This window comes from Drosophila melanogaster, chromosome 2L (assembly GCF_000001215.4).
Source record: "Drosophila melanogaster chromosome 2L".
NCBI lineage: Eukaryota > Metazoa > Arthropoda > Insecta > Diptera > Drosophilidae > Drosophila > Drosophila melanogaster.
The window spans coordinates 7,533,801-7,556,432 of record NT_033779.5 but is presented as its reverse complement, the minus strand read 5'-3'; the positions used below and the strand labels follow the sequence as shown (position 1 = coordinate 7,556,432).

Genomic DNA, 22,632 nt, shown 5'->3' with positions numbered 1-22,632 from the left:
ATATGCGATGCAATCGCCGCCAAATCGCTCAACCATTCTGCAGGTTGGGGAATGCGGTAGGGGGGGGGGGGTACATTTAACTTATATCACCGACAACAAAACAAAAATTTGTTACTGCTAATAAAGTTGTTGGTAACAGCAGCAAAGTGGCTCCAAAAACTGATGCCAAAAATCAACTGAGCAGTGCCGAAAACACAACAATAAACTATTGCTCAACGAAAAACACAACAGAAGAAACTCCCGGCGAATAAAAGAAAATTAATAGGCGTCTTTGACTGTTTCGTTGTTTACTTTTGTTTTTATTTTATGCTGCCTTGTTTCTTTTTTTGTTGCTGCCTTGGAGCTCTTGGCCAACAATCGGAAGTGCAAAATTAAAACCAAGACGAAGAGCGGCCAAGAAGTGGCCGAAAGGCAGACAAACAGAGGAAGTTGGAGAGGTGGAGCGGAAGTAATCGGAAAAATGGGAGTGATGAGGAGAGGAAGTGTGTTTAGTCTGCCTGAAGTCTGACCCCAAGTTTGAACCCTTAGAAGTTCACTTGGTAATTAGTTGCCATTGCCACAGTCCGTTTTCCAAAAGTCAACTATTTTCAACGAATAACTCTTAAGGTTTCATGGCTTTAGAATGAATGTTGCAAAAGTACCCACCGCTCAAACAGCTTCCTTTGTAGAAATTTTCATAAGAAACTCATTATAACCCAATCAAAAAGTTTCATCGTTTTATTTTTAAACAACCTAAACTAATTGTGCTTTTCGATTATTTTTTTACTTTTAGGTAAGCAAATGATTTTAAATTCCCGGAACCTGATTGCTATGGATTCATCGATGTGTAATAAGTTTGCACCGAAAACCAATAATTTTCCCATGAAGCAAATAATAACTAGCTGTACCGCCTTGGTTTTCCCCTCAACCATCCGTTCCCACAAAACTATGCCAAAGTCGGAAAGCGTCAGGCGAAGCACTCTCGAATCACGGCGACAGCTTCCGTAATTCAATAAATATTTTATTGTATTCAATATTTGGTTGCCGATATGCAATGTTCAGTCAGCGGTGAAGTTGAATATATGGGTATGTTCGCTTTGAACGAACGTTTGTGACACGGTTGTTAACAAAAAAATACATTGATTTGAATTACTTATGTATTCAGAGCTAATGAAAATAAGTATTACATTGCACATCGCGTAACTAAACTTATTGAGAATCGCGGAGAAGGGCGGATAAGCGTTCTTAGAGAGCTTGCCGAAAATAAACGATTGTAGGCATCCAATATCTTTTGCGGATAGCGTATTTCAAATTCCTCTTAAGTTTTTCGAATCCATCTCATTTTTGCCCGTTGGCAGTTCGCACTGTCCCGCATTCCTTCACACTTTTTCGAATATTATTTATGTTGTTGACAGGCGGCAAACGATGAAGCTGCGACCAAAACCGAAACATAAAACCGCCCACTGTCAAACAGCAGCAGCCAGATAACGGGACATTGTGCGAGTTGCGAATTGCGAGTTGCAAACTGCAAAGCTGCCACAGGCGCTGTCGGAAAGAGATGGCACGCCCCCATCCATTACCGCTCTAACCATCTCCCTCTGGCTGGGATCTCTTCTTCATCGGTTTGAACCTCGAAGTTGCAATATTGCGAGCACTTTATTGATAAATGTGGTAATGTGGCAAAGATGCTGCGTGCCTCAGATATATATTTATGAAAAGAGACACTGGGGAGGTGGATGGCAAGGTGGAAAGAGATGGGCACACGAAGATAGAAAGAGGTGGATATACATGTGCCACAGAGCAATATCAAGTGGTTCGCACAAGTGTTGTGGGTTTGCTTGTCAGACAGGCGACAACAAATAATACAAGACATATATTCAGGACGATGGAAAACTTTTGTTGCCATCGCAAACGCAAAAAAGATTCACGATAAAACGTGAGAAACTTGTCGCCAACCAGGCTCTTTGATAAGAAAGTCATTGGACTGGGAACTTGAATTGCAATATGCGTATATTTTACAACGTGCGAGCATATTTTATCGCTTCCAATGAACGCTTACTCGGTCGGTCATGCGTTTATCCCTTCACAAAGGGCGATGCTTCATGGCCTCCTGGGAAGAGATCATTGAGTCCGCGGCTCTTTGGAGCCTAAGGATTGCCATGGAATATCAGACTCAGTTCGAGGAACCCAGCTATTTTAGTAAATATATTTTATGTGATTAACGATGCAGCAGATTCATAACAAACAAGTCCAGTGTCAATTTTTTAATGAAAAATACCAGTGGCAAAAGATGTAAAGTCAAGCAACATTTTAATTATATTATTATTTTAATTAAATAAATATGTTTTTTAGTATGAAACCTTCGCTGAAATATTTTTAAAATTGCTTTGAACAAATGTCGTTAACATGTACGTTGTAATAATAATTATAAATTGACACACCTTAAAGCCTTAAAAAAAGTGTCACTAAGTTCAGCAAAGTGAATACTTTTGATAAAATATCTTTTTTATTGCCAACCTTTAGGGATCTTGTAATTCAGTTCAAAATTAGATTATGATTTTGCTGAGGGAATTTTAAATAGAGCAGAACCCAAAGCATACAATTTAATCACGTATTTTTTACCCTCTTCCCTTTCCCAACCTTCCCCCTTTTCTAATTGCAATGTTGCCAGAGAGAGTTTTATTAAATGGCCTGTTCCATATGCCCAGGAGGCGATAAATATTGCAATAAAATAAATTGAAGTTTAATTAAAATGGGCAGGCCGCTGTCCAAGTTCTACCCCGCCCACCACCACCTGTCACACTCCCACACTGGGCAGAATATTTGCCAGGAATAAAGAATGCGTAATAGTCGAAATGAGAAATGACCAGTCAAAGTGGAATGACAAGGCAGAAAGCCGATGAAGAAAGTGGGCGGAACCACTGGCCTCAGGGGTCAACAAAGAAAGGAAAACTCGGTGAGGGAAAACTCCACAGAGCCTGTGTCGTCCTCTTCTTCTTGGCCACAGGTGTGCCCAAAGAAAAAGCTTTTCATGTTGCGAAGGCGGAAAATAAAACATTTCCATAAATTTGGCACAAATTGAAGTCTATTTTGGGATGCAGGAGAGACCAAAAGCCTGTGTGTCTCTGACAGAGCAAATATTTGGAATAATTTTCTCCATGAAAACATGGCAATCAAATTACGAGTGAAGCACACACTTAAAACTCATTAATATTTAAGCTTAATTCAATCAGTGTACCCAGTGCAAAATGTAGGCTATAAGCCGTAGACGCAGATACGGCAAAAGCAATTTTAATTAGTAGTGATCAAGTGGCACTCAGGTGACACCTGAAGAGCTGCTCTAAATGGAACACTCCCGTTTCTCAGACACCTTTTGAGGCCACCCAGGTGGAAGAGACATAAAAACCAGCCACAAAAGGTGGCTTTAATAATGAGCCAAGGAGCACGGCCATAAAACGTCGACTGAATGGTATCTGCTATGCAAAAAAAAAAAATAAATAAATAAGAGTAGAAGTAGGATGGCCGTAAAACCTCATGCCTATCCATTGAAATTAATTAAAATATTTTTGTTTGCCATCAATTATTGCAATTTTGCCACCGCTAACGAGCCAAAATGTCAGGAAATTAAAATTCAGCTTGTGACAGGGCCAAAATAAAAAAGGGAGGAGGAGGTGGTGGGCGTGGCTAGCGTGTGTGGTCGCCATGTGGAATCCGCTAAAAAGGACAGTGCATTTTAACACCTGACCCCTGGCATGAGTCGGGCAAATTAAAAACACATTTTGTGACACGTTCCCCAATGTTCGAGGGTGTTAAGGATAACACATCCCGGTCACGGCTCGTTAGGCGTAGGAAAATTCATTATCATAAAAATATAATGATAAATACATCAGAAACTTCCATTTTCTATAAGCAGTGAAAAGAGTTCTAGGCAACACAAGCTACAACATTTATTTAGCTATAAAGTATCTTTACGATGTATTTTCAATAACATAATGGAACCCTTTCAAAACAGTAGTAAAAGTGCTTCCTGATATCTTGAAATCTATATTGGCTTTATATTCTTGTTTTTAAATAGTACATATACAAAATAACTAGGTTTATCTGTTATATATCGGATTACCCATTTTAATCCGATCCAACTTTTTCCTGAAAACCATTTTCAAGATAAACCATCTGTCTTTGCAGAACTCGGTGCATTTCCTTCTCCAAAAACTTTTCCATTTTGGCCTTGGGTGAGCTCGTTTCTCTTCTCGCATCTTCTCTTGGAAATATTGCTAATATAATTTCATTATTGGCTTTCCTGGCAGCCGGTGGAAAGTCCAAGAGCTGAATTTCCCCAGCATCATCGGAATACATTCTGAAGAAGCTTTTCCACTTGTGACTTTTGACTGTTGGATGGATGACTTTTCGGGTGCTGGCTGGGTGGGGGCTTGGGAAAAAGCAGGAGTCCCATTCAGACCTATAAATAGCTTAAGCTCCTCAAACTTTCTGGGGGAAACTTTTTGCTATTTTGCATTTAGCCAGTGCTGAGCAATTAAATTGGAAAGGCCAACGCATAGAGAGGGAAAACAGCAGGACAGGAGCTCACTTAATTGAAAAAATTAACTCCGGACAACGAGCACAAATACAAGTAGGCAAGCGAATGAGACAGAGGTTCCTTGAAATTGGCTTTAAAGGCGTGTGCCAGCAAATTTGCATGGAGCTCGCAACACACAGGACATTCGTGCAGGACACACAAAACACCCAGGACATCCAGCTTTGAAAACGTCCGACTTCGTTGAACGATGAGTTTGTTAACGTAGATGAATGCTACCGCTCTGAGTTACTGGCTGTCTGCTAGTATTCCCTATATTCTTCGAGTATATAATACCATAGTAATTAAACAATTTAAAGAAAATTTCAGAATTAATATTATGTATTTTAAGAAAAATTATAAATTATGCAGTATATAGAAATAATAAAATACTCTTATTACAGTTGGCAGAGTATCTAAACTGCGTTGAAACTAAGATGACTTAAGTTTTCCCTTTTAAGCAGTCAGTCTGCGTACTTGTAAGGACTCTCTACGGTCTCCTTCTCCTTAAAGCCCACTCTTTTACTCCTTTTCTGACAGAGTGTTCACAATACATTGTAAGGACACTGCACTGTTAATGTGCATGAGAGCATTTTCTGTGTGTGCCCACTGTCTGCGATTTGCTCCGGGGCCCGCATGTTGAATTTTTACTCCTCTTTTAGCACAGGCTCAACTTTGCCATCGTTTTGGCTCTTTAACCCCTCAACTCGACCTCATCGCTTTTATTGGATTCTCATTTTTCAATGCTATCTGAGAGATGTGATCGAAACCAGTTTGCCCCGACATTCGATGCCCGATATGCAAATTTGGCGGGCAAATTAGTTTATTCAAAAACTGATGAAATTTGCCAAACGATTGCCTGAACTTCCTGATGCAGAACCCAAACATGATGCATTCTAATTATGCAAGAGCTCAGCCTTTCTGAATTCTTGATTCCCCGCTAGCAGTAGTATTCTTGCGCTGTGTTTTCTTTGCTCCACTCCTTGGCAAAAAGTTGAAAAGTGTTTGGTGCACTGAGCGAAAATAAATGCTGAATGGGCATGCTTATAAACTCGAAGCGACTGAAGAGGTTGTAATTTGGTAGGAGGCTGCTTAAATTTCATTAAATGAGGAAATTTGTAAGGGTGAATTATAGAGGGGGAGTGGAAAAGGTAGTCGTGTGAACCTGTTCAAGTGCTTCGCTTGTTGTTAACGTAGCTATATCAAAATGATTTTTCTTATCAGAATCGAAGATAGAATACCCTAGCTCTCTTAAGCTTCTGTATATTATTCAAATGTTGTCTAACAATCAAATAATAATAAGTCACTAGCTTATAAAAGCGAAAAGCATATATAATTATATATTCGCTATATATATATATATATAAGTTAACACAATCACAAAACACCCGAAATATAGTCGTAAGCCTCAAGTGCTTTTCCCATCTATAGATCGAGCTTTACCTATAAGAAACTGTAACTTGTTAAGCTTTAGAGATAAGAACTCTTGCTATACTTAAGTCAGTCGATTTTGGAAGATTAGAAGCGTCGGTCATCGCCACGTACTTACTATTCGTCTCATTAAGTGCAGACCGCGCAAGCCCTATTGTAATTAATAAACTTACGCTAATAAATATATGGAAAATCTACTAAAATGATAATTGGCGCCCAAACGGATATAAAAACCTACGATAACTGAATAATTATAAATAAATAACAAAAGGAGGATCCGGAGACAAAACCAGCGGCTTTGGCTAATTAACTCTAACCTAAGAAATAAAAATTTCGTGATTACATAAAATATAATATTAATTACTAAGACCATCTACCTTAAAATTGTTTGTTAATCACTATTATTATATTGTAAGTATAACGCTTATTGAACGAATTAAAAATATTATTATTATTATTATATTATAACCTATGCAAAGAGTATTGATAATAAAAATACATGAGTGACAGTGATAACCTTTTAGACAACCTAGTGTCAAGCTTAAATAAATGGTCAGCGCACCAGGCAAGTAGGCAAAACAGTGCAGAAAAAAATAATAAGTCATCAGATAATTGGTGGTCAAAAACAAAGACAACTAGCGAAATGGAATTTGAAGCTCAGTTAAAAGCGATCGTAGAGAGTGCTGTTGCCGGTGCGCTCGCAGTCCAAAAACAATCATTTGAAAAGCAATTGCAGGAGATGAATGAGCGAATCGGGAAATTAACAGTGAACACCCCAGAGGTGGAAACTTATGTAGATGCTGAAATTAGACCAGGTGTTGTCTGTAGCGAGCCTCTAGATATAATTAAATCTCTGCCAGATTTTGATGGCAAAAGTGAAACATATGTGTCGTGGAGAAAAGCGGCTCATGTCGCTTTTAAAGTTTTCAAAGATTACGAGGGAAGAACTAATCGAAGCAGACCTCGGGACAACGGTCCTCATAAAAGGGAGGGTCGTTCATAAAGATAATCTACGCTAGGTTTAGTATTTCTTTTCCTTTTGTGACCATCGCCAAGTTAGCAAAATACAAACGTGAAATCTGAACACTAGTAAAAGAGTTTGCAAACATTTTTCAATTAAATATTTGTCAAATCCTTCTTATTTAATCTTTAAACATTTTGTATTATTTCCGCTTCATCCTCTTTAGAAAATTTTAAAGGTATGTGATGAAATGCTAGACCCGAATGATTTGAAAACTTAAAGTCCACGCAACCACAAATATTTCCTGAAACTACCATAGAAAATAAATGCATTACCAAAACGGCATAATAACAGTATAGCGCACTCACTCTAATTAGATTTCAAATTCCCGATTAAAAAAAAAAAATAAAACACTAATGTTATCAATACCCTTTCCTGATTCTGTTCAACTAAATAGGAAAATCAATACTTGCAATCAATAAGCGTTTTACTACATACTTTAATATCAAAAATATCTGAATGAACTTTATTATAAAATTATAATTGTTATACTTAATTATTGTCAAAACTTTAGTATTAAAACTGTAACTACCTCTTAAGTAGATGAGAAGAGTAGAAGAGGGAATTAAGATCTATCAACGTAGTATCTGCTAAAGACGTAAAGATGCGGCAACTATTTCTGCGCCTGGGTACTGAAACGACGAACTGAATAATATCTGCCATCAGACGCCAACCAGAGTGCGTTCAACACATACGTTTTGATGGTCAACTAGTTCAACCAACATCAGCATCATCGTCGTCAACAAGTCGACGGTTACAATAAAGATTTTTTCCAAGTTCGCTACGATCATCTCCAGAACCTTGTTGCGAACCCATGACATGGAGAATCAGCAGCATTTACGAACTTCTCGGATCATCCAGACACGCAGAGCTGCCTTCCCTTCGATGGTTTAACGCAGTACCAGGTTGGCAGTATGGGAACTTAGTGCACAACCAATGTTACCCGTAAGATCCGCTTTCAAATAGATTTGCCAATTGTAAAAAGTCTGTGGACAGCCTTCGTCTTAGAAGGGGAGGAGTTAACACAATCACAAAACACCCGAAATATAGTCGTAAGCCTCAAGTGCTTTTCCCATCTATAGATCGAGCTTTACCTATAAGAAACTGTAACTTGTTAAGCTTTAGAGATAAGAACTCTTGCTATACTTAAGTCAGTCGATTTTGGAAGATTAGAAGCGTCGGTCATCGCCACGTACTTACTATTCGTCTCATTAAGTGCAGACCGCGCAAGCCCTATTGTAATTAATAAACTTACGCTAATAAATATATGGAAAATCTACTAAAATGATAATTTATATATAGGCGAATATATCTTGGCGTTTCTGTCAGTAATACCCATTTATAACCTCCTGTTGGCTCACGAAGCTTCTCGCTGGCAAAGTTGATATAATATCCTTTACCCCAAGGAGCGGACAAAAAGCGCTGACTACTATGCCAACAACAGCAACAACAAATACGACAGCGACGATGACGTTTTAATTATGTGTGCCTAGAGGAAAAGCGGAAAAGCGGGGGTTGATTTAGGGGAAAAGCCGAGACACTCGCGAGACAGTTTCAGCAGCAGCATTTTGCATTTCGCAGCTCCTGAACTCGGGACGAGGCTCAACTCGGTTTGTTAATTTGCAAAGGGTTTGGGGAAAAAATGGTGGTAAAATAGGGGGTGGCTAGGAGATGGCGATAGGAATGGGGTAACCGGGGAATGAAAAGTGAATTCAAAACGGAAACATTGCAAAAATGCGCCAATGCAGCAAATTCTTAACTTTGGTAAGATGGGAAACTGCAGTAGAATGGGTCAGTGTGAAATACATATTTCTCTACACTGAAACACCTGAATATAAAAATGTTAGAATATATTATTAAATACGTTTTTTTCATGCATTTAAATTAGCCTCGTCAGATTCCAGCAAAATCTCTACCCAGCAGCTTTAACCTCTCTCTGCTCTATATTTTATTTTTTCCTAAGCATTTGAGGCAATTTAACAAGCGTAACAAAAACGTGCCATTCTACATATGTACAGAACTAACTGACATGAATATCTGCATAAAGCACAGTCACAATCAAATCAGCAGGAACATAATTGGAAACAAAATAAGAACATTTCATTTTAATCAAAATAATATTTTTAATAGTATGTAGTATGTCTAAAATTGTTTTTAATTTTAAAAAAGAATTTTTGAATTAAATCATGGCATATGTATTATTCTGGCCTCAACTGTGGACATACGCATATACAATCAGCAGTAGAAATGTTTCCAAAGGGTGTCGTTGTCGCTCCCGTTTTGTGGCTGTTTCTCTTGCCCGCGCTTTCACCCCCTTGAGTGGCCTTTGGGGGTGGTGAAAGGGGTGGACAGTGGTGGCAAAGAGGGTCGGTTAGGCGACGGCCTTCCCCAAGCAATTCCCATTCGAGTGAGGCCTCCACAACGTGGGTTAATGTACTTTGCTGCAGCGGCGTCTGCTTGACTGACAGCCTCCCTTAACAGCCACCGCCCCCCCCCTTTCCACGCACCCTCCCACCGCAGAGTCCAACTGGATGGGAAAAAAATATCCAGAGCCGTTGAGCATTTCTAACATTTAATTTCGTTCTGTAATTGCGGAAATTTTCATTGAAATGAATTAGCTTTTTCGTTTTTTTTTGTTTGGCCTGGGAATTTGTGTGTAAAAGGGGGCGATCGAAGTTAGTCATGGGTTAATGTCTGCTATCAATGTCATGGTCAAATGGGGCTGGAATCAGGTGGGGGAAAGATTTCAGGAAAATTTAAAACAAAGAAAGAGATTATTATTCTTTTATTTTGCCATTAATCACATTTTGCTGTCAACTATTTATATTATTTCATTTTAACTTATTTTCGTTACTCAGAAAGTAACCAACCATACTCATTGTTCTTTAAAACCCAAGTTACCACCTCCTTCACAACCATAAAATGCATCTTCTAATTTTATGCACAGAACCACATTTGTAACCTAATTTTATAGTTTATTTTGTAAAATTTGCTACGGTTTGTTTCTGGCAATTGCAACACATTAAAATTCATGAAATTATGTAAATTTTTTATTAAAAATTCACATTTCTGGGCAAAAAAAGGTTACAAATCAAACTCTGCCAATTGAACGAACAAATCATAATGAACAAGACTATGAGGCACAAAATATTGGACCAGAAATTATAAATTCAAACCAAAAAACGGATTTTTTTATACTCACCCCTGAAAGGCAGAAACTCTGAGTGCTTTTTTAGGGTTGAAAGGGTGAGGCGCGTCCCTTACATTCCCTATTCAATTTTTTTTTTCGTTTTGGGGTGAGAAACGCGTGCGCAAGCGCCTTTGACACCTGAGATGACAATTAGAATAAAATAACACAGAGAGAGCCACCGAGAGAACCTCACTTTCAAGTGAGCTGCAAATTAAAAAACCATAAAAAAAGCTACACAAAAAAAATTCTTCAGAGAGTGAAATAAAAAATCTGGGTGGAGTGCCTCGTCGACTGGCGACATAATTTGCATAATTCGAAAAAAAAGAAAAGAAATAAGAAAAATAAACTAGCCAAGAAGAAGCGGCAGCAGAAAGTGAAGTTAACGAGGGGAGGAAGCCTAGAAGCGAGCCCAAAGACGCTGATTATCATGATTATGTATGCAAACTCACACTCGGCACAAGAAACGAACTCGGGACAGGTCGAAAGACAATAGAATTATGAGGTGTTGAGCGTTGAGTGACTACCGGAACGACCATTAAACCTCAGTCAGGGCAACAAACACGGGAAAAGGGGGAAATGTGTACAGGGTATCTAAGGGGAGGCCTAGAAACAATAGATAGAAAGTTATGGCCAACATTGAAAACCCAAAGATGAAGAGTTGCACTCCAGAAAGAAAAGAAAAAACAGAAAAGGAAAACTGAACGAAAACACGGTTAATAAAGCGTTGCAAATGGGAGCAGATCCGAAATAGGTTCAGGTAAAATTTAAAAATAGAGAGTAACACCGGAGGAAATGAAGCGACGGCTTGTCTTTAAGAAATCGAATTGAATTTTAATGATAAGTTTGAGGAGTTACTCATTAGTCTGATCGTAAGCATTGGGTCAGCTGTTGCCTGGGATCCCAAAGAAGTGTATGAAATGGGTGTTGCCTGTTGAGGCAACAGATGAACAGGTCGAAAAGAAGAGGCTATTAAGTCAACTTTAATTATTGCCTAGAGTAGGGGTTAAATTGGGATAGGACATTAGGGCAAAGTTAAAGAAAACATCATCATATTTTGATGAGCTATGGCTTCAGAATACCAAACTATCAACTTTGCCTAAATCATTTAAGCTACCACAGCAGTATACCCTTTTATTTCCTGCTCACTTGCAATCCGTTCATTTGATATCACACCCCTTGACCACCCAATATCACTGTACTTTTGATATCTGATCTCTCAGTTCAGTGAGCCTGCGCCCAGTTCAGGTGTTAATGACTTATTCTACTGCTGGAATACAAAGCGATGGACAGTCCCATTGTTTTGCGTGTTTTGCATGTGCGACCAAGTTGGGTATGAAATTATAGAAGAGAACTCCCCGAACGAAATCGGAATCATAGGCCTATTGTTCGGAGCTCAAAATGGACAGAGTCCAACCCCAAAACGAAAATAAAACATAAAGCCAGGCCGAACCTTTCCTGACATGGTCGTATCCGGTACCGGTACCGGTATCAAATATTGATAATGCCAATGGCTTGATAAGGTCGGCTCCAGTTCGCATCGAACATGCGACTGAACATCTAACATTGTAAAAACGAGTCGGATCTTGGAAAAAATATATACCAGAGAGTTGCATTTGTTAAGTTAAAAATCATAGTAACGTTAAAATATAAAGCCATCAGTATTTTTATGGTATGATGATACAATTTCTTTCCTTGTTGATCGAACATGTTCGTTCTCTTCAGCCCACTGTGCGACGCGATCGAACATGCTTCAAAGCGGGGGTTGAAACTACAACTCCGCAGAGCTACAACCACTTTTGCCAACGCACAGAATTCAGTTTGAAAACATTCTTCGTGCGGTTAGGTTGTACATATAATCGGGTTCCGTGTCGATTCAGTGGGTCAAGTTCGCTGGGAAAATTACGAAAAAAATAAACTGCGAATCGAACATAGCGAATGTATCTCGAAGATAACGAACAAAGACATTGCAATTCAACCGAGTTTAGTGGATCGTATTTAGTGTTAACTTTACTGTGCAATATCTACGGAAAAATCCGAACGAAAAAAACTCACAACTACCTGCTCGTGAAAAGAAAAGAGCACATCTTGACCTAAGCATACAAAAAGAAAAGTGAATTAAACCTAACCAAAGGAAGAGAACACATCTACCTGTTCAAAAATCTCAGAACTGATCTCAAACAAAATGAAATATTTAACGAATACACACAAGGAATCCTACACATTGGTGGCACGCAAACGCTACATGAAGAATCTGCTGTACGTATACATTCCTTGCAAGGATATAACATATTTACTGGCAATTGGATTTTAGATCTTTGAATTGTGTCCTCCACAAATTGAACTAGATTATTCATTTAAAACAATTCAACATTGATCTCGTTTCTAGTAATTTATGTTCGCCTTCATTGGCCAAACAAACCCCATTGATTACGCTTCAATATCTAGGCATAAATGTCATGTAAGCAAATATTGACAAAATTCCCTCTACCTCCTATTATGTGTCTTTATGTCGTTTTGTGACATATGCAAAAATTATGCAAATTGTTTGATTCGCCATTTGAATGTGCAGTGGGCCCTAATTAGCCCCGTCTGCCTGCCAATAATGCACTCGACAGGATTGCGATTTGGATTGCGACTGGGAGGAAGTTGGGAGTGCGCCCTAAATAAGCATAATGCATTATATATGCAAATATGCCTCACACCAATAGTGTTTCTTTTTTTTCGCAAACTGTCAAATGTCATTTGTTTTTCGGGGTTTGTTTGCTCGGCGTGAAACACAAACCGCAAAAATCGCGAATGAGTTATGGATTATCGGGATGTAACAAGGGGATATATAAGACTCTACAAAGATGCCATTTTGCAGCGCACCCTTAGGTCTAAGGAAAACCTTTTTGTCAGTTTCTTAGGCTGTTTTGTTAATTAAATTTATGATTAATGAATGATGTTGTTGCTGATGGTGATGATGATTTTTCCATTTCCTTACCGTAACAGCTGTGAGCGAGGGGTAATGAAAAAAAATTGCAGGGAAAACGTGTAAGGTGATATGGCTTAACCCTTTTGTGCGTTTTTTTTTCGCACCCTCGTTAGGCGTTCTTTTTGCGGATTTATTTTTTTGCCAGTCAGCTAAGTCAACAGAGGAACTTCTGTGACTATCAATTGGCTGCGATCGGGTACAAAATCTATAAATAAGAAGAAACCGTTAAGCCAATCCCACACATGCATATCCGCCTGGCCGAAATGGTTATTCCCCTCAGGGTCCAAGATCTCGCAGTGGAGTTCAAACAGTGCGCAGACGTGCAATCATAATGTGCCCAACTACAACTTCAACTCCTTAAATTTTTTTTTGCCCGCACCCAGACAACTGTTTCCAAAGGTGGTGGAAGGGAGGGAGAGGGGATTCGGGTCTAAACCGCCGGTAGTAAATGGTCAAAAGACATGCAAGCAAACAGCAGCCAACATAATTAGAAGTCTGCAGTTGTGGAGGAAGTTGCATTAGCAGGCAATCAAAATAATTCGAAGCGTTTTATTGGCCGTTGATTGTGGAAAAACGCGCGCAAGTCGCAAGCATCATTTATGTGAACAACAAATTTGTTGTGATCTTACAAGTGAAGATTCCATATATGTGTTAGTCTAAATACAAATTTAATTATATAAAAAACTTAGGAAATAAGCAGTGATAATTTGAAAACTCAAAGAAATCGCCTTTTCAAGATATTTGGAATAATTCGGTTAAGCGCGCATAAAACGCGCGCAAGTCGCTTCGAAAACGCTATTACAATTCCGTTGCATGCGAAATTCATTAGAGCCTGCATTAAGTTCTACGTTGTTAGCCTTGTTAAAAACGTAATAAATACAAGCCCACAAAATGCAAAGCCAACATAAGTTGGGGCGATAGTAAAAATATATTGCTTCTGCAAAGTCGCGTGTAAGTCGCTCGCTGGCATTTCCAGCGGTTTTAAACGCGCTATCAGCGTGTTTATCCCCGAGTGCGGTAATAATTACCCGACGACGTTTAACCCACTAACACAGACTTGCCTCACATTGGCAATTAAGTATTTAATTAAATCAGCCCAATACGGCCATCCATCAATCGCGCCAAGCCGGAAAGCAGTCAATCCAGCAATCCCTCAATGTCGCATCTTTGTCAGATTTTAGATTTTCGGCTGCGGCGGAAATGTGTTGCGAATTTCCACCGGGGCGATTACAATGGATAATGTTTATTTTTAGTTGGCCGACATGAGGCAATCCCGCTATGACAACCCACATCGTTCGAACGGCTCGGCAATAATTGGAAATTAACGAGACCCCGAGGCGAAGATTTGACACCAAAGATTGCAAGTCGCGACCTTCCCGTTGTCGCCCACATAATATGCGGAGAGTCGGGAACGTAGGTGGTGGGGGGGAAGTTGTATGCCAACCTATTAGCCAAAGTCATAAAGCCATAACGCTATGACTAAGGTGTGCGAACACGACACCTGGCCAAAAAGAAAAGCGCGCCAAATATTTTGGTCAACGATTTTTGGTAAGGTGACAAAATGGGGATGTATGGAAATATGGAGCTATGGTTCGGCACGAGCAATATGAAGAAGCGCGTGCCTTGCTCGTATTAATTCCATGCCAAGGAACTTCACTACACTGAAAGAAAAGAATGATGATAAGAAGAAGATAAGAGAATCAAATGGTAGAAAAATAAAGTAATTTAAAAGTACGGTAAAAATATATACTCATACTTATGCAATTTTTAATTGTTGAATTTCTTAAAGTTGATGAATAATTTCTTCGAGTGCAAGGCAAAGGGAAGAAGGCCAAGGCACAAAAAGAGCCTTCCGTGGCCTTATAAATAGCCATGCTAACTGACTGACTGACGCTCTTCATTAATATGCAAAGTGGCTCAGCTGGAATCGTCCCACCCCGCTGCCCAGCCCCCCTTTTTGCTATCTATGCAGTAACCCACCTGTAAGAGGCATTAAAAGTATCAACGTTTAAACGGTTATTACCAGCATTTTTATGCTGCATTTGCACTGGCCAAAACGGGTGGAAAACATGGCCAACAACAGGTTGTTCTGAACCCCCTTTTCTGTAGTTCTCCAACGACAGCAATTGCGTGTCAAATTGAACTTGACTGGCGAACTAAGTGGAGGAATCGAGAGAGGTATATTAAAGTGTGGCGAGGAGGCTTCTTTGGGGAAAGGTGGTCGGAATAAATGGGTTGTTGACGGTGTTCAGTCGCCTTTTTCGAATATTTTCATATATATGTACGTTCTGCATATTTATCAAGACTTTGGCGTAAAGCTCACGAGGTGGGGGTAATTATGCAATGACTCTGTTGGTTATGGTGGAAATCAACATGGTTCCTTTTAATTGAAATAATTAGTTGGCGCGTTATGGTATTGAATAATAAGAATAGCTAAGAGTGGGGCTTAAACTGTGCCCCTATTCATTTTGTAGCATTTAATAAAAATACTTGACTTAATGAACTTAACTTTAAGCTATCTTAATAAAAAGTTGCAGAGGTTACAGCTTCAGTTGAACCCTTTTCTAATTCTACCAAAGGTCATTTCTAAATGTCCCATTTGAAAATCATCCCAAGTGAAGCAATAACCTCTGCCGTTATGATCGTTTTATTACCGAGACTTCCTGGCCTACAAGGCAGTTCGGAGACCCTTTTTACTTTTCCCCTTCTCCTTCAAAACTGACAGCAATTTGGGTCTACTTAGTCCCATAATCTCAATTTAAATTTAAAGGGATTCTGGGAAAATCTTTTCCACTGACCGCACACACAGCTGTTACTCGTAATTTTCTAATAAATATTCCTTATCCTTGGCTACACTTTCACTCAAACTTTCTTTTCTGCGATCGTGCAGCAATAAATTTCCTAAAGCTGTCAGCAAATAAAATGAGAAACAAGTTCGGCCAAGAAAATGCCTAGGAAATTGTGTAATTTTTACCCCAAAAAAATGTGAAATAAAGGCGATGGACGATTAAAAATATGTAAATCAGGCAAGGAACCCGATTCGACCAATAAAAGTTTTTTCTTTTCTCCAAGGCGTCGGAGAAAACTTTTCCGGCAAATTTGTGGCTAATTTATGAGACCAACACAGGTAGAAAGAAGAAATGGGAAATGAGCTGAGTCTAGAAAGGCTTGGCTGTACCAGGATAAGAAAAGGATATCATCTTCGCTAGACTTCGAGTGTCTGGAACGTGTTGCATTTATGAGGTTGAACGAAAGGGGAAACGGGTTCTTTTTCTATGAGCATTGCACAACCCCCTTATAAGGATTTTCCCTTTCCCAACAGACAAAGGAAAACTGGGCAGAGGCAAGTTTTCCACCCGGCAGCGGAAATGAGAAAAACTTGTGCGCGAATCCTTTTCGCTTGCATCACAGCGGCTGTCTTGGAACTAATTTTAATGACAATTCACGAGGCGCGGAAGTCGCGACATTCGGGATAATGTGAAAATGGGCAGAGGGAGGAGGAACCACTGGACAGGCAAAGAAACAGGGTGTGGCCAACCCTGGAAATGCAGATTTTCCATTTCCCTAAAATCCTCCTTCCGCCACTCATTTCCGTGGCTATTTTCCCAGCGGTTACTTCGCAATGTTTGGCAGCCATTAATCATAAGCGCGTAAAACGGCTTTCCATGCAGAATTAGAAAACAGTGACTTTAGAATCTAAAATAAAATCCTAATTCCCTACTATGCACTATACTCGCATAGAGTTCATCAGAAAATAGGAACTTGCTTAAATTAATCAGTTACTTTTCCAGGTTCTTACCCTTTTGCACAAATTAAATGTTAATTTATTGCCTTTTCCACTTGGTTTTTAGTTTAATTTCCAGGGGACATTTTGGGATTGTATTAATTACAGGGTGCTGCCCTTATTCTCCGCCTGACCGGTACAACGACCCTTGCAGGACCTAACTTTGACTTTTTGGTGCCATGCTAGTGTGCAAGAGTATCCTTTGATATGTCGCCTGTCCGCTTATCGGAGCGAGTGCATCGCTCCCTGCCTTTCTCCCATTTCTCCCATTCTCCCGGCCATTTCACCGCTTTTCTCCAACTGCGATGCTATCTGTGAGTGCTCTAGTTTCCAGTTTGCCTGACCCATTATTAGCTGTGAAATGCATGAATGTGTCTCTGTGTGTCCCTTTGTCCTTTGGGACTTGATTTCCTTGACGTTGGACATTTCCTGTAATTTCTCACTGGGATATATGGCAAACACACACACACACACACACATGCACACATTGAGTGGGAAGAAATATCTTTGGAAAATCGCTTTAAATTAGCGCCTGGGGAATGGCCAAAAAACAATGTTAAAAAGAACTTGACTTGCCGCAGAATGACATTTCCCACTGTGCAAGTGTTCTTTTCGATTCTCTTCCTGTGCTATTTTCTATTTTCTGTTGTTTTTTTCCGGCTCAGCAAAGTGTTTTTCCCACGTAGCATAACCGCCACTCTTTGGGAATATATTAACCCAAAACTTTTGTGGAAATAGCTCTATGTACTCCTAGCCATAGTACTCTTTCTTCTTGGATTTTTGAAGCCATCTATCTTTTGCTGTCAACACCGCATGGCTTTGTTCTATGCTCTTCTCTGGGTCTTGTCGTGGTAATTGTTTTTCTTTACTCAACCACCCAAAACCCCACCCCATTTTTCCACATCTTCCGGCTAAACTTTAAACACGCGCAATGCGCTGCGCATGCCAAATGAGTGAAGAATCTGAAAATAGGGGGTTTCGGTGGGTGGTGCCCATAAATTTGCATTTAATGAACATTTTCGAAAAGCCCTAGAAGATGCCGCCCCTCCAGAATTAACGCTTTTTGTATGTCTGTAATGGGTTTTAATTATGTGGGTGGTTGCATATAATGAGGTAGCTAAATGAAAAGGTTTTTTTTCAGCGCAGGCGTCACCGCAGTACAGGAAACGTCTGTTTGGTGGGTGTTTTTCATTTTTTTTTTCCAGTATGAAAGAAAGACCTACAACTGCATCAGATTTCAGTATAACTGTAGGTTAAAACCCTATTCGCATCACATCATCACTGGCCCATTGTTGGGCCATTTTTGCAGTTGACTTCTGCAATCCGCATCCTTGGTTTTACCCTCCTTCTCTTCGGTTACCGATTTGATTTCATTGCCATTTGTCGAACAATTCATGTGAAAAATTGTCATAAAAATGTTATAAAATTGTTTTCGTTCCGTAATTTGAGCATGCTACTACAAAAATAGTTGTAAAATCTGTGAATGCATGTTGCACAGCTTGTAAAGCTTTAGAAATATGAGGAAAACAAATCATTTGATTTATGATATAGAAATGGATGAAAAGCAATAAAAACCATTGATGGATAGGATTTTATTACCTTGGAAAATGGTTTAAGTTCGGTGGGAAATTGGGTGAAGGTTAAGCTGTAAAATCAATTTTCAACTATCATTGCTCTTAAAAGCATGTAAAAACTGTGCAATTTTTGTCAAAGAACTTTTTTCCATTTACTTTATGAGTTACATTTGTTGTATTTCTTTTTTTCGCTGCATTGCTGGCTTCACATAATATCTCCACTCATATCAAATTACATCCAAATATCACTTTCACCGCCACTTTGCTCGCAACACTCTTGAAAACTATCAACACGCAGTCACATTCGGAGGAGTCGAGCCCTCCAACTTCAATCAGGCTCATCACAGTCGTGTTTTTGATATCCTTTTCCCATAACTGTCATCATTTCATATGCGAGCTCCATTTGGTTGGCAAAGGGAATGGGTAGGTGTTAATTTACGAGTGACAGCAGCGAGCTCCTCCTGTTAAAAATAAACAGAGATGTGAGCCGGCGAAGAGATTCTCCTCGACTATTTGGGAAAGTGTGGAGCAGAGGAGCAGCTGCAATAGCAGCAACGTCAAAGGACATTGCACAACATCAGGGTAAACATCCTCCTTTAAGTTTTATGTGTTCATTTCGAGGCGTTCGTCGTTTGTATGTCAACATAAACTTCTCAAAAAAAAAGAAAAAAAAAAGCAAGAGCAAGCTGCTCACAAAAAACATGCGCTAGTGACAATAAACTCGAGAAAAATATGAACTCACAACTGAACAGGAGAAATATGTTCAAGTGGCCACTCATAATTCTGAAAGAGTGCGTGAGAGCTGCTCGAGATGTTCGAAGAGTCAAAGAAAAGGATTCAGGATATGCAGAGAGAGTTCTTGACTTTCAGACGAGCGAGTCTAATAAAGATTTCTGGTAGGAGCGTGGAGAATCTAAAAGGAAATATATGTGAAATGGTTTAGAACTCAGTGAAAGTTGTAATAATGGATATGCAGGATATTGCCAGTTAAATTTGGTTTTATTTTCCCTAATCTCTGAAATACGGGAAACAATTGATATCGAAATTTCCCAACACTGACTGTTAAGTAAACTTCATTCATCGTCTAAACGTTCTTTTTTACGAATCCATCGATGGTTCTTTAAGAATACCTCCATGAGCTCTCAAAGTCAGGAAGTCTTGAGCACTGTAGTGGCACTTTTGATCGTGTTGTGGGAATAGCATAAGTTGTCGTGTAGACCAAACCAATTCTTAACCCCTCGCAGTGGCAGAGGTTAACCCCTGTGGGCCACTTGAATTTTTGCTCAGTGAATCGAACGAAGGAGGTCTCCTGTCTTCGATGCATGAAGAGATTGCGTGCTCGCAAATCTGAAGCTCAGCTGTGCCAACTCTGCTCCAGTGATTGACTCTTTGCGTGCCGTGTTATTAACCAGTTTCCTGTTTTCCCATTGCAGACGTCAGCATGCCTTTATGGCCAACACACAGAAGCAGCAACCGGCGGGCGGAGGAAGTGGCTCTGGCAGCGTCACCCACAGTCCGGAACGCCTGCGCGGAGCAACCACAGCCACCCAGGATCTCTTCGAGCTGCTCGAGCGTGTGCAGTGCTCGCGACTCGACGACCAACGCTGCGTCCTGCCCGCATACTTTTCTCAGGTGAGTAAAGAAATTCCCTCGAGCGGAACGCTTAATTGTTTGCAGGTTTCTTAAAGGGGTTTTCAAAACGAAATTAAGTTGGTCAAAACTATAGAAACTAAACTGGAAGTGCAGAGCAGAGGGAATGTAAAATTGATCTAAACTATTAAGTATCTCCTTCTGATACCAGCTATTTTGGTTTCTCTAAGTTCCTTCAACGGTAGACCACTCCTGTACGAGATAGACCACCTCTTGACCTACGCCAATGGGCTGGCAATTGTCCAACGTTGGTCATCGGCCCTTTCGGATTCGCCTAGTCCCCGGGCATATGCTCCACTAATCTAAGTGTGTGTGATGGACTGACCCATAAAAGTCCAACTTGCAGTTGCCCATATATGTACCTCATTTCCCCCACCCTATAGTAGTAAAAATTTCATTTTACTGCTGCCAAGCCATAAAAATTGCCAATGGGACAATGAATGGAGTATGGGACGAAGGCAGCGAAATGGTGGGCGAACCTATATCGAAACAAAGAGCCACCAACAACAATACCTCATGTGAGGAGTCCTATACCACCATCCCCATCAAAGACAAAAAAAAAAAAACCTTCAACGACTTTACCTTTCCAAAACATCTGTATAATTTGACATAATCTGCGCTTTGTTGTGGTCTTTTTGGGGTTCCGTCTCCTGGTTTAATAGGCAAATTGTTCGGCAGTCATGGGTTAATTCTTATGGGTGCGGGTGTGTGCTGCCGGGGATTAAGTGTTCGGTTGCTTGGTGGGTTAGTTGGTTAGTTCGTTTGGTTGGTTTGATGTCAATTTTTACGATTCAGCTGCGGTCTTTGAAGTTTTTGGCAGCTGTCAGGTGTGGCTCGGTCAGTTCATAGCAAAATTTATTAGCTGAGTCTTGATGAACAGATCGATGGTCTGTTTACGCGGTAAGAAAAACTTTAAAATCAAAAAAAAATAGTTTAAGAGTCAAATGCAATCCAGATATATATATACATATATACTGGAATATATGATTTTTCCCGATCCAGCAAAAGTTTTTCAAAAGTATGCTTTAAAAAATACTCATTTCAACATGTAGCATACTTTCATTGGCTTGTTTCGTTTGTAGCTGAGTGGCGCCATGTGCTCATGTGTCGGTTGTTTTGCGAACTAAAATATTAAGTTGCGCTTTATAACCGCTGGTGGCGTTCTTTGGCGCCATCTATTGCATGTCGTGCAAACCTATGTGTGATGCAGCACCAAAGAGTCTAAAAAAATGGAAAGCTCTTAAATTATGCCCCAGCTTGCTGCAATTTCCATAGCACTGTTTTTGGATGCATTTTGTGTGCAATGCATTGAAAAAAGGATATTTCAATAAAACTATTGTGAAGGCTTTATTTACATTAAAATACATTTTGCGTCACCTAAATAAGCAACACATATTAAATAGCTCTTTTATAACTTGACCCACCTTTACGTTTTCAGAAACTTCATTTAAACTATATAGTTTTTGTTTCACCTTTGTCAACTTTCTAGAGCATCATCCAGTTGGCCTTTCTAAAGAATTATATCGCTTCCTGTTTGGCCTTTTCTCAATCTTTTGCATTTTTTTTTTGTGCAGCCCACCCGTTTGCTAGGCAAGTCTTTTCAGATTTTAATTTAGTTTTCGCAACAATTTCGGAGGCAAACTTTTCTATATCAAAAGGCAAAAAAGGCCGACCCCTCACCCCCTATCCACAAGTGGTTTTAGTAGTGCAGGAAAGTGCAACCCGCATCTCCGCCTCGAAAGCCAAGCCTATGCTATATTTTCTCAAGATGCAGCCTTCTCATCCACATTCGAGTGCCTTTTATGCAGGCTCTCCTCCGGTAAAAGTAAAATAAAAGGGGAAAAAAGGAAAGGGGGAGTCTGGCAGAAAGTCTCGTCTAGCATCTTGAGGCAAAACTGGGTTGACTCTCAGACCGTGTTTGAAAATTATGTTTGCTCAAGTTGGTAAAATTGAATTTGGGCTAAGGCCAGTGGCTGTCAAACTGTGACGTTTGGCCACGTGCCGTGAGGAAAATCATTCCTGAGTGCGAGTGAGTGAGTTTTCCCCTAGAGTTTTCCACACTCTGCATGCCGTTGTGTACGGAATTCCAGTTTTGCTCCTCGCAGCCTTTTCTATTTATTTTACTATTTTTTTTTTTTTACTTCCCTGCGTATCTACGCTCCCCATTGTATAGTTTCTCGCACGTTTTTTCCATTGCATAGTTTGGGGCTAATAAAGGTTGGCCTGGGAATGTTTAAATTCCGTCCGGTACCCTTTACCAACCCGCCTTGCCTTCTCTATCCTCAGCGGCTAATTAAGCTGCCCAAATATCAGTTGTTACGGGTTTGCATTTTTCCACACTGGAAATAATGAAGGAATAGAACGAATAGACATTTTAAAAATTTGTAATAAGAGTCATTATAATTGACAAACCACTAAGATATTTTACTTTAAAATTAATGACTAAGTTTATACTT

General features: G+C 39.7%; 1 protein-coding gene across 4 annotated transcripts in view, besides 1 other annotated feature; it reads left to right on the top strand.

The window, feature by feature from the left end:
• RapGAP1 (Rap GTPase activating protein 1) overlaps window positions 1-22,632 on the top strand; it is an 81,176-nt gene that overhangs the window by 22,548 nt on the left and 35,996 nt on the right. For 3 of the 4 annotated variants that reach the window (NM_001103644.3, NM_144299.3, NM_001273279.1), the window contains one exon: window positions 19,960-20,158. In NM_001103644.3, coding sequence (NP_001097114.2) covers window positions 19,960-20,158 — 199 coding nt within the window. Of the gene's footprint in view, window positions 1-12,005; window positions 12,451-19,959; window positions 20,159-22,632 lie in introns of those variants that run through there. The other variant, NM_001014479.2, reaches the window with a different exon arrangement.
• Window positions 5,919-8,297: a mobile genetic element.